This window comes from Trichomycterus rosablanca, chromosome 10 (genome assembly GCF_030014385.1).
Source record: "Trichomycterus rosablanca isolate fTriRos1 chromosome 10, fTriRos1.hap1, whole genome shotgun sequence".
Lineage (NCBI taxonomy): Eukaryota > Metazoa > Chordata > Actinopteri > Siluriformes > Trichomycteridae > Trichomycterus > Trichomycterus rosablanca.
The window spans coordinates 13,128,176-13,141,059 of NC_085997.1; the positions used below are offsets into that span (position 1 = coordinate 13,128,176).

A 12,884-nucleotide genomic window follows, 5' to 3' on the forward strand; every position below is an offset into this window, starting at 1 on the left:
ACGTTACTTCAATGCAGAAAAGCCTTTGAGTTCTCTGGGCTCAAGTTTATCTCAGATAAAACAAGGGACAGGGGAAATGACTGTGGAAAAGTGTGCTGTGGTCAGTTAAATGCACATTTCAGATGTGAGAAAAACGGATGTCAAGTTCTCTGAGCCAAACACGAAAATTAACATCCAGGCTGTTATGAGTGAAAGGTGCAAAAACCAACATCTGTAATGGTATTGCGGTGGATCAGTGATTATGGGTGTCATGGATATGTGTGAAGGTTTCATTGGTGCAGAGGTGTATATTGGGATTTCATAAAGACACATGCGGTCGTCAAGATGATATCTTGTCCCTGTAAGACCATGGTTATTTCAGCTCACTACAACAGTGTGGCTTTATAGAAACAGGCACCTGGCTGGTTGATAAATGGCTAGGATTTTATGAGCTGAGAATCTCAATGTTGTTAGGCTAGCGCATTGGACCACTGTGACACACTAACACCCTCAGATTCTTGTTTCTTACAGCATGTTACAAAATGTATGGGGTTTGCAGTAATGTATAAACTAAATGTGTCAGTTGGAAATCTCTGTTTAGGTCTATGTTATTTATCATATGTGCATAATCGCAGATTTTACAGAGGTGTGTATGTGTTACTTAAAGTGACCTTGGGTGTGAGAAAGGCGCTATATAAATAAAACTTGAATATAAAAAGTATTTACATGAGAGGAGTGAGTGTGGTGTATACTGTAAAGGGAAAGTCCATTGCTGCCAAGGTGACATTTAGAAACAACACTGACGAAACACAGTTATTATACCTGGCTTAACTTCCATGGCAGCATACACTTATGCATTTAGGAGAGGATTTTGATTTAAAGGGACTCAACTAGGGTTAAGGTTTTCTTTTCATACCCAATCATGATGTGCCCTATAGCACTAACTACAAATACTGTATTTGTTTAATTCAGTTTTCACCACATATTTGCACACTGTCAGATACATTCATTTACAACAGCTGATGCTTTATTTAATTGATAGATAGGTATGTAGGAAGGTATGTAGGTAGGTAGGAAGGTAGGTAGGTGGATGGGTGGTTAGACAGACAGACATGTAGGTAGGTAGGTAGGTAGATAGTAGATTTGTACATAGAATATAAAAGGTTTTAATATTCTATTATATAATGTAGTTTTTGAGTACTATAAGCTTTGCTTGGCTCCACAAAATGACACAATATATGATGGAATCAGTACACGTGAAACAGTTGCAATGAATACAATTTTTATTGTTTATTTAATATTTAAGTATTGTACAATTACCATTAGCTCTCCCTTTAACAAATAAAACGTTTGCAAACTCCACCGTGCAACTTGACCACTAGTCATCTGTTAACACTGTCATGCTAACGCTACCTGGCTAACTTGTGAGCTGTATCTAATTTGCACAACGCTCCATAGTGCTTTTAGCAGTGAACAATATTATATGATTTGCTGCCTACTGAAGCTTACAGCTGTTGTATTAACTATGTTACGGTATGGCTGTATTTGAAAAATCCATATGGTATAAAGAATCAAAGACAGTATATCGAATGTACCGTCATACCGCCCAGCGATGGATGGATGGATGGATGGATGGATGGATGGATGGATGGATAGATAGATAGATAGATAGATAGATAGATAGATAGATAGATAGATAGATAGATAGATAGATAGATGCCTACTTCCTTACCCTTGCCCCTAGGAATAAGAATATTATTGGTCTGAAATCAGCTAGTAATACTAAAGAAGTGTGTTTCATTCTTTAATATAAAGTTTAACCTTCCTTCATTTATGCACTTACATTACTGCATTCAGCAGAAATTAAGGTGATCAGAATTTATTAACAAATATACAGTTATTTATGATAATTGCTTTTTGATATTGACAAGTACAATAATTAATAATAATTAATTAAGGATTACTTAATGGTACTGGTGCGCTCCTATTAATTAATTAAAAATATTGGTAGAAACATTTCACTACTGCCTCAGGGAACCTACAATCCATATTTAAAATGACGCTTTTGAGAAACACAACTCCTTGGTGTTGCTTGTACTTGTTAAGCAAATAAGCATTTGAAGCCTATCAGTGTGTTAGTGGTGTTATTGTAGCTGATACACTGTAACAGGAAATGAACACATGTAGGCTGTTTCAACCAGCCAACATCAACAATCCTCAGTGCATAAAAGCTGAAGATTTGAACAGGAGGAAAAGAACGTTTTGGAACGGTAGACAACCTGCTTCTCGATCTGTCAGGCTGTAGGCTGGCATTCAGTGTATTCACTAATCCAGCTTTCTCGCTCCTACTCATGTTTTAAAGTTATCCTTTCTCTTAAGAGAGAGACAGAAAGTTTTGATTGGATTAGAATGGGAATGTGGAGGTGGAAATTGAAGAAGCTTCTGAACATGCAAGTATTAAAGAAAGTTTATTTCTTAAAGCCTTCAGAGGTTGATGAATTCAAAAAATTATGTAAGGAAAAAATGGGTCAACATTTCCTCACACTGACAGGATCTCTAGTTATCTAAAATGTTTGGTTGCAGTTGTCACTGTTAAAATAAAATAATGATTAGGGGGCAACTACTTTTTCACACAGGGCTATTTAATCAGGTTGTAATTATATAGGGTGTGTTCGAAAACCTAGTGAGCTGCCTTGCTGTCTTACTGCCTACATAGACAGCTGCCTAAGTAGAGAGGATTCTACTTATAAATCATCAACTTATAAGTCAGGTTATTCGAACGCGCTACTCAGTTTTCGCTTACTTAGCAAACACAGTTAGCCTCATGCCATTCAAACCAAAGGGATGAGGTGGCACAACTCGCTAGCATGTCAACAAACATCTCCCTCCGTGTACCGAACACGGTTAAATTTGCTGACAAGCACGAACCTGCAAATAAATCACACGTGTGCAACTTTATACAAATTAAAAATCAATGGTAATATATTTGCTCCACCCCGTCCACCATATTTTTTTTTATTACAAATGCCAACAGAACTCAATGCTCCATCATTTAGCTCTTACCTAAATGTTCAGACAGAGTGTTCAGATTTATTTAGCTTTACTTTCATTGTACCAACACAGAACAACAAAAAGTATGTAAAGACCAATCTAAAAATCAATGGTAATTTATTTGCTCCGCCCCGTCCACCATATTTTTTTTTTTTTTTTGTGAGAAAAGTTGTGCCGCATTGAATAATGGGATTGCCTTCAATGCTAGGGCAGCATCGGATGCTCCATCGTTATTCTGTCAAAATACTGTTCAAATTTAAGGTGCCTTCGAACAGCCTCCTTCTTGGGAGCTCACATAGGATGATGTAAAATGCTGTCTATGTAGAGAGCTCACTAGGTTTTCAAACACACCCATGAGTCTAGTTTGATTAAATACGTTTTTCATGGCAGTGTGTTTTACCATATTTGCCAGTCCTAGTGTACTGTACTTTTCCACCTTGCTGTGGCACATTGATGGTTGGAGAGGACTGCGCCAGGTGGCATCTGTGATCATGCTTTTGTGTGTCAGATTTTCCCCTTCCTGACACTGGGAAAAAAATAACTGTCGTGTCAGTGAACCCTATAAAGGGAAAATACAGTGGAGTTAGACTTTCCATGTGGAAGCTGTAGAAGAAGAATGAAGATTTCTAAGTTAGCTAAAAGCTGTAGCTCATTCACATTGTAAAGTAGCTGGGCTTGGTCTCATTGTCCGGACAGCAGGGTGTCACATGTGCTGCCAGTGATGTTCCAAATGATCTGAAAGTGCTTAGCTTGCCATCCTACCACGCACACATAGCCCATGAGCTCCCAGTAATGTAGGATTGAGTAAATACAGATGCTTTCTAACTGGCAGCAGGTTTGTGCTTTGAGTCACTTACGAGCATTGATAATAAAGCCTAGCAGGCAGGAGAAATTAAGAGATCCATTATGAGGCATTACAAATGCCAGCAGAACTCACTGCTCCATCATTTAGCTCTAACCTAAATGTTCAGACACAGTGTTCAGATTTATTTAGCTTTACATTCATTGTACCAACACAGCACAACAAAAAGTATGTAAACACCAATCTTTATAATTAGTTTCAGGCATTTCCTTCACATTCATTGCTCACAGGTGTTTTAAATCAATTTTACAAATTTTTTGCATTTTCCAATTTCCCCAATCATACCTTCACCGCTTGCACCACCCCCACCCTGATTGACAAGAGCCACAGACTCTCAGGCCCCTTTGACGGTTGCACAGTTGCCACTTCTTTTTACCTGCCAGGGGTGGAGAACTGTATTGTGTCTGAAGAGACATACTCTTCTGCCCCATGTTTCCCTGCTTGACCCGGCCCCCTCCCGACTACCGCAAGCCTAGACCAGTCCTGGAGATTGCAAAGATCCCATCCGACCTCTCTCTCCAAACATGGGCAATTGTGTTTGTTTGGACACACTGCCTGGTGTGTGATTTTTAAAACTTGCAAGTTTTAACACTTCACAGTGGTGTACTACTATGTTAGACTACACTAGCCCACCAGTGCTGAGACCTCAAGCTCTCGAGTTTGAATCTTATATCTGCTATTGGCCAGCTGGGCGTCTACATGGATATGATTGGCTGGTGGTTTAAAGCATCTGCACAGAGATGTGGAATAAAATTAGTTTGTGAATCTCCGTATGTGATACCGGTCACTGTGTGAACTCACCTTATGCAATTGAAATGAAGCGGATGACTACTGTTCACGTGTCCAGGCATGTATTAGTTAGTGTAAGGGTCTGCGTTACTGCAAAATTTGGTATCGATCCGATACCAAGTAAATATAGGGCCAGTATTGCCGATACAGATACTTTTTAATAATTAAGGTAGATGCATCATCAGATTGCTAAATCTGAATGAATTATCATGACCTTTAAGTGTATTATTGTAATACATAAAATTTTTGTAAGTAGCTGCCCTCAGTAGGGTTGTAAATAAATTCAGTTGTTTAAAGGGGTCCGATTTCTTGTTTCTGGTGCTTTACTTTCTCACAACGTTACCATCATGGCGTATCACCAAGAAGCAGCTAACTCATACTCATAAATTTGTAAATTTTTAATAGTGACCGAATATATGTGTCCTTGTTAATATAAAATAAAAAATAAATGCTAATCTGTTTACATTTATAAGCACAAAGTCAAAAGGAAAGAGCTCTCATTCATCAAAACACAAACACACGGAATAAGAGCCTCATTACGCATGCTCCGATTCATTTGCATAGGGTGCGCAAAGTGCGTCCGTACTTTACGTACGTATAGTTTACACTATTATTTCCATTAAATTGACCCTATTTCTGTATCTGCAAAGCAAAGTATTCAAAAACATACAATCTTCCAATGCCTACCAATGTACTGATGTCTGTTAGGATTTTAACAACATAACAACGTGACGGTACCACAACAAAACACAGCAGAGCAGGAGGGGAGGAGCGAGTTGTGCATGTAAAATGTGAGAGGATCGGTGTCTTTACTTTCTGACCAAACAGGAGAAACGTGCTGAATGTAGCTGAGAAAAAGTAAAACTAAAGTATCGATCCCATTACACTAGTATTGATTCAATACCAATACCAACGTTGGTATCGATAATATCGATATTTGGATCGATCCGCCCACCACTAGTCTGCAGCAGTGTAAAAGTGATACAACTGGGTAATCGGATATGACTAGATTGCACTAAAAATGCATTAAAAAGACAGACTTTGTAAATGGCTCATCACTTAAACTCCGCTGCGATTATTGTGGTGTTTCATTTTCTGTTGCTTTGTTTTAACTTTTTGTGTTTTTCATGACACTGCTTGAAAAAAAATTGGAGTTGCAGTATTTCATTCCAGTGGCAATTTTGTTTGACCAGTCAGCATTCTACACTTTTTCTTGCTCATCCCGCACAGTCCACTTTGATACGCTTGGTCAAGAAGGGTACCAAAATTTAGCATGGGTACTTGGGTGCAGTATGGGTCACTTGGCAGTGGATTTAAAAGCCTACCATACAATAGAGTACTGTGCAGTAGAAAAGGTTCATTATACAACTCTTCTTGATGTTAGTTTGCCTTTAAAATGTGCAGCAAAATTGGTAGGCCAATGTCGAATATTACATTCAGTGTTCAAAAACTGTAGGGGGCACTAAAAACAGCAGGGGCACATGTTTTTATTGACTTTTTAGTAATCTTGCTTTATCTCGCTGCAGCATCTAGATAATGGACCACCTCCGTTACCCAGTTCATCTCTTCCTGAGGGCTACTATGAGGAAGCTGTACCGCTGGGTCCTGGAAAAGCTCCAGAATACATCACCTCTCGTAAGAACATACTTTTGTACAACAATTAGAATGTTTTGCTGTTTGCTGTTTTTTAGTTTATTAAATCAAAGCTTAAAATAAACTGTAACACTTAATGTAAATGAGTGTTTTATAGTCACTCAAAACACAAATACAAGAAATCGCATGCTCAATAGGGCTTGTGCTGTATCCACTAAAAATGTCACCACTTTAAAAACTTACATTGTTAAATCCAGATAAAAAAAGCTCCCTCGGAGGCCCAGCCAACCAATAAAAAATCAGTTCTTAATCAACCAATAAACGTACTTACAGTAAGTCAATATAAGCATTTTTAACATGGTGTTCCAATTTAACTCCAGTGTAGTCGTTACATTTACCCAACTAGACTTAGAATTACAATGCCAGCACTTTACAGTTAAGGGCCTTGCTCAGGGGCCCAACAGTGGCAAAGGTCACTGATTTAACTCAAGGCAGCTTTCCTATGATAAGCGTTATGTGCTTTGTTCACACTTTAAGACATAAGAAGATAAAAACCCAGCAAAAGAACAAAGTGGGTTGTATTGTTGTGGGTTGTATCTAAGGGACAATGAAATCATATTAAATGGTTAAGAAGCCACAAAAGAGATTCCAGGATTAGTAAACATAGGACTGCTATCTAAAATGCAAACCCAGTCTCACTGTTTCAGCTTGCTAGTCACCATGCTGGATTTTTTCTCAAGATGCCATGGTTCTAACTGAATGTGAACTCCAACCATTCAGGGTTTTGTAAAACAGTAAGAATCTATCTCTCTCCACCATGGCAGTGGGGAGACCAAAAGGTCAGCACCAAACTTGGTCACAATTCAATTTTTGAACTTTGAGTGCAGCGGCAGGTGGTAAAAACAGAGCGTCAAAGCTGCAAAACTAATTTGATTACAAAATAAAAATGAGATACTTCAATACCCCTTTCTGTTACATCAAAATATAGTAAGACATCTGAGCTATGTTGGAGTAACTGTGGACAAGTGGGGGACTTGACCCATATATTTTGGGACTGCCCTAAAGTATCAGAATTTTGGAAAAGTGTTCAAAAAGAGAGCAAATTTTAGGAATCAGATTTACATTAGATCCTGCACTGTATATATTAGGTATACTACCTGATAATGTGACCAATGTGATATATTTATTGAGAGTTTTGCTTTTAGTAGCAAAGAAATGATTACAGTTTATTGGTTAAAACCTCAACCCCCAAACATAGTGCGATAGAAAGATATGGTTAAAAAGGATTTTATAATGGAGAAAGACAAGATTACAGCAAGATTACAGATACGTTTTTTTTTAATGTATTTTCTCCCCTTTTTTCTCCCCCCTTAAGTGCGTCCAATTGTCCAATTTGCATCGTGCTTCCTCTCTGCCTATGCCGAACCCTGCCCTGACCGAGGAGATTGAAGCTAACCCATATCCCCTCCGACATATGAGCAGCAAGCCGCATGCATTTTTGCGGAGAGACACACCCTAAGAGCACTCCTTCCTCATCTCTGTGTAGGCGCCACTAATCAGCCAGCAGAGGTCGTAATTGCACCATTCTGACAGAGAGAGACCCACATCCGGCTTTTTGTCCCACCCCCAACTGAACAACAGGCCAATCGTTGTTCAGTCTCAGCCTCAAGCTGGTAAGGCAGAGCTGGATTTGATACCATGTATTCGAGATCCAGCTCTGGTTGCAGCGTGTGTTTTTACCGCTGCGCCACCTGAGCGGCTAGATTACAGATAAGTTTAACAAAAAATCATTACCAATAATTGCTTGAAATGCAACAACTTTAACTACCTTTTTTCTAACTGTGATTACGAATGCATCTCATACATGTTGTATGTTGTATGTATTGTTTTGTGTGATGAATAAAAAATCAGTTCCAAAAAAAAAAATGCAAAACTGCATTTACACGATGATACACGATGCTCAAGACAGGAAACAATGGCACAGCCTCGCAAACATGATTGTGCCATGTATCATATGAATACAGCTCAACACTCAGGGCCCTTACAATTGTTCCCACATATTTTGCAGCATCTCTAAGTTATTACAATTGATTTTGATACTAGTGATTTAAACAGTTTAACAGACTGACTCATTTGTATGAGTGTTAAGCTTTTCTTAAATGAATCATGCTGAACTAGATGTATCACCCTGTAAGCATCATTATACCTGAATTTGGACATGGCAACATGGGGTACTTTAGCCTGGGGTTCAAGATTTGATTACATACAGTTATACGCACATTAACAAAAAACAGAACCAGTACAGCAGGATCTCATTTTCATCTGATTCTTTCTTTCCAGAGTATGACTCAGATGCAATGAGCAGCTCGTACGAGTCATATGATGAAGAAGAGGAGGATGGGAAAGGACAGAAGATGCGTCACCAGTGGCCATCAGAGGAGGCCTCCATGGATTTAGTGAAGGATGCACGCATCTGTGCTTTCCTCCTGCGAAAGAAACGCTTCGGCCAGTGGACCAAACTGCTCTGTGTCATCAAGGACAATAAACTCCTAGTAAGGACATGCATAGTGATGCACATCATTTAATAGCATGTATGTTTTTTCTAACATCATCTCTCGTTCTCTTTTATTTCCACTTCCTCAGTGCTATAAATCCTCTAAAGATCAGACTCCTCAGATGGAGCTTCTCCTGCCGGGCTGCAGTGTCACTCATATCCCTAAAGACAGCAAAAAGAAGAAGCACGAGTTAAAGATTGTCCACCAGGGGGCAGATGCACTGGTGCTCGCAGTCCACAGCAAAGAGCAAGCTGAGGAGTGGCTCAAGGTAAAAATTATGCTAAAAGACCAATGGCCCATGTTATTATTATGCTTAAAGGTTGTACCTATGCACATGTATGGCTTTAGCATTGACAGGGACCACAGGAGCCTCATCTCCCAATGCAGACCATTTTATGTTAGTATACACTGACTAGGCATAACATTATGACCACTGACAGGTAAAGTGAATAACACAGGTTATCTCTTCATCACGGCACCTGTTAGTGGGTGGGATATATTAGGCAGCAGGGGGACATTTTATCCTCAAAGTTGATGTGTTAAAAGCAGGAAAAATGGGCGAGCGTAAGGATTTGAGCGAGTTTGACAAGGGCCAAATTGTAATGGCTAGACGACCGGATCAGAGCATCTCCAAAACTACAGCTCTTGTGGAGTTTTCCCGATCTGCAGTGGTCAGTATCTATCAAAAGTGGTCCAAGGAAGGAACAGTGGTAAACCCGCGACAGGGTCATGGGCGGCCAAGGCTCACTGATGCACATAGAGAGTGAAGGCTGGCCTGTGTGGCCGATCCAACAGACGTGCTACTGTTGCTCAAATTGCTTAAGAAGTCAATGCTGGATCTGATTGAAGGGTCTCAGAATACACAGTGCATCACAGCTTGTTGCGTATGGGGCTGCATAGCCGCAGACCAGTCATGGTGCCCATGCTGACCCCTGTCCACTGCCGAAAGCGCCAACAATTGGCACGTGAGCAATGGAAGCAGGCGGCCTGGTCTGATGAATCACGGTTTTCTTTTACATCACGTGGATGACCGGGTGCGTGAGCGTCGCTTACCTGGGGAACACATGGCACCAGGATGCACTATGAGAAGAAGGCAAGCCGGCGGAAGCAGTGTGATGCTTTGTGCAATGTTCTGCTGGGAAATTTTGGGTCCTGCCATCCATGTGGATGTTACTTTTACGTACCACCTACCTAAGCATTGTTGCAGACCATGTACACCCTTTCATGGAAACGGTATTACCTGATGGCTGTGGCCTCTTTCAGCAGGATAATGCGCCCTGCCACAAAGCAAAAATGGTTCAGGAATGGTGTAAGTCACTCTCAGGAGCTCAGTGAATTAAAGCGTGGTACAGTGATAGGATGCCACCTGTGCAACAAGTCCAGTCGTGAAATTTCCTCACTACTAAATATTCCACAGTCGACTGTCAGTGGTATTATAACAAAGTGGAAGCGATTGGGAATGACAGCAACTCAGCCACGAAGTGGTAGGCCACGTAAAATGACAGAGCGGGGTTTGCGGATGCTGAATGCTTCCCTCCATTAAGCAATAGTGAATGTTTACAACCCTGCCTTCCTTCTCAGTCACTCTGTCTGTGCCCTCTTAGCATTAAAGCAAGAAATGCCCTGCGACTTCCGTCTATGATTGTGCCCTCACTTTAAAGCAACATGTACAACCATACCCCATTCTGTTTAAATATATGCCTATATTAAGTGGGTAGCTTGGTTATATGAGGGTATATAAAGGAAATATATGCTGTGCCTGTACAGCTATTTTCCCTCCACATCTGTTTTTCTCAGCTTGTAAAACAAAGCCTGTGTCTCGGCCCTGTAGTCAGCGAGCTATACTGCCTCTGCTGCTAACGACCGTCCCAGGACTCTGGTTTAGCTCTCAATCTGTAAGCAATGGCTGATTTGTTTATGAGCCAAACGTTTGCTAATGCACCACTGACTAGGCACGTCTGGTCAAACGAGCAGCAGCCTGGAAATAATTGTAGAAAATGGCAGCTTATGCCTCATGCTTTCTTTGCCTTGTTTATAAATTTCCAAAGGTGCTTTGGGTAGAATTTAGTGTTTCATAGGGTGAACTCAAACATTTGTTTGTTTCTTTGCACCAGAGTTTGCCATGTTTGTGATTGAGGAATGTAGGGCTCTTTGGGTTTTTGAATATTACCAACAGGACAGATGTAAAAACACCAAGGACTCTAGCCTCAGCCTGTTTTAGGCAATAATTTCTTTAGGTGTAAAAACTGATCTATAGCATCAAATAAAATTTAGCTGTCAATAGTATTATATTTTTTGTTCTTAACAAAGAAATATACACTGATCAGCCATAACATTAAAACCACCTCCTGGTTTCTACACACACTGTCCATTTTATCAGCTCCACTTACCATATAGGAGCACTTTGTAGTTCTACAATTACTGACTGTAGTCCATATATTTCTCTACATACCTTTTTAGCCTGCTTTCTCCCTGTTCTTCAATGGTCAGGACCCCCACAAGACCACCACAGAGCAGGTATTATTTGGGTGGTGGATCATTCTCAGCACTGCAGTGACACTGACATGGTGGTGGTGTGTTAGTGTGTGTTGTGCTGGTATGAGTGGATCAGACACAGCAGCGCTGCTGGAGTTTTTAGATCTCATGTCCACTCACTGTCCACTCTATTAGACACTCCTACCTAGTTGGTCCACCTTGTAGATGTAAAGTCAGAGATGATCTCTCATCTATTGCTGCTGTTTGAGTTGGTCATCTTCTAGACCTTCATCAGTGGTCACAGGACACTGCCCACGGGGTGCTGTTGGCTGGATATATTTTTGGTTGGTTGACTATTCTCAATCCAGCAACTATTTCACATTCATGTTTCCTTCTTCTTTCACATTTGCAGATTTGTATAAGTAGTTTATGATTTATGGCATGTCACTGCTTTTGGATTGATGAGTAATAAACACTGCACAAATAAACGTACACCCTAGGGAAATTTAGAAAGTACGGCAGTGATAATTGGTGTTTGTGAAAGACGTAGCTCAAGATATTCTGTCAGGTGTTCCATGTATCGAGAGCACATTGGTGTCCATTTTATCAGCTCCACTTACCATATAGAAGCACTTTGTAGTTCTACAAATACTGACTGTAGTCCATCTGTTTCTCTGCATGCTTTGCTGTTCTGCACTGGTCAGGACCCCCACAGGACCACTACAGAGAGGGTATTATTTGGGTGGTGGATGATTCTCAGCACTGCAGTGACACTGACATGGTGGTGGTGTGTTAGTGTGTGTTGTGCTGGTATGAGTGGATCAGACATAGCAGTGCTGATGGAGTTTTTAAACATCTCACTGTCACTGCTGGACTGAGAATAGTCCACCAACAAAAAATATCCAGCCAACAGCGCCCCCGTGGGCAGCATCCTGTGTCCACTGATGAAGGCCTAGAAGATGACTAACTCAAACAGCAGCAATAGATGAGTGATCGTCTCTGACTTTACATCTACAAGGTGGACCAACAAGGTAGGAGTGTCTGATAGAGTGGACAGTGAGTGGACATGAGATTTAAAAACTCCAGCAGTGCTGCTGTGTCTGATCCACTCATACCAGCACAACACACACTAACACACAACCACCATGTCAGTGTCACTGCAGTGCTGAGAATGATCCACCACCTAAATAATATCTGCTCTGTGGTGGTCCTGTGGGGGTCCTGACCGTTGAAGAACAGGGAGAAAGCAGGTTAAAAGTATGAAGAGAAACAGATGGACTACAGTCAGTAATTGTAGAACTACAAAGTGCTTCAAATGTTCTTTGCACTTAATTAGTGCTAAAATGCATGATATACGTAGTTCCCAACTGAATGTGTAAGTGAACGATGGGTTGCTATGATGGACAAAAACATAATTCTGTTTCCTGATCTATAGCATCAAATAAAATGTATCTGTCAATAGTATTATATTTTTTGTTCTTAACAAAGAAATATACACTAATCAGCCATAACATTAAAACCACCTCCTGGTTTCTACACACACTGTCCATTTTATCAGCTCCACTTACCATATAGAAGCA

General features: G+C 40.4%; 1 protein-coding gene across 1 annotated transcript in view; it reads left to right on the plus strand.

Moving 5' to 3' along the window:
• afap1 (actin filament associated protein 1) overlaps positions 1-12,884 on the plus strand; it is an 87,286-nt gene that overhangs the window by 43,364 nt on the left and 31,038 nt on the right. Inside the window, exons 4-6 of the mRNA XM_063003610.1 lie at positions 6,208-6,316; positions 8,615-8,826; positions 8,918-9,097. Coding sequence (XP_062859680.1) covers positions 6,208-6,316; positions 8,615-8,826; positions 8,918-9,097 — 501 coding nt within the window. The remainder of the gene's footprint in view (positions 1-6,207; positions 6,317-8,614; positions 8,827-8,917; positions 9,098-12,884) is intronic.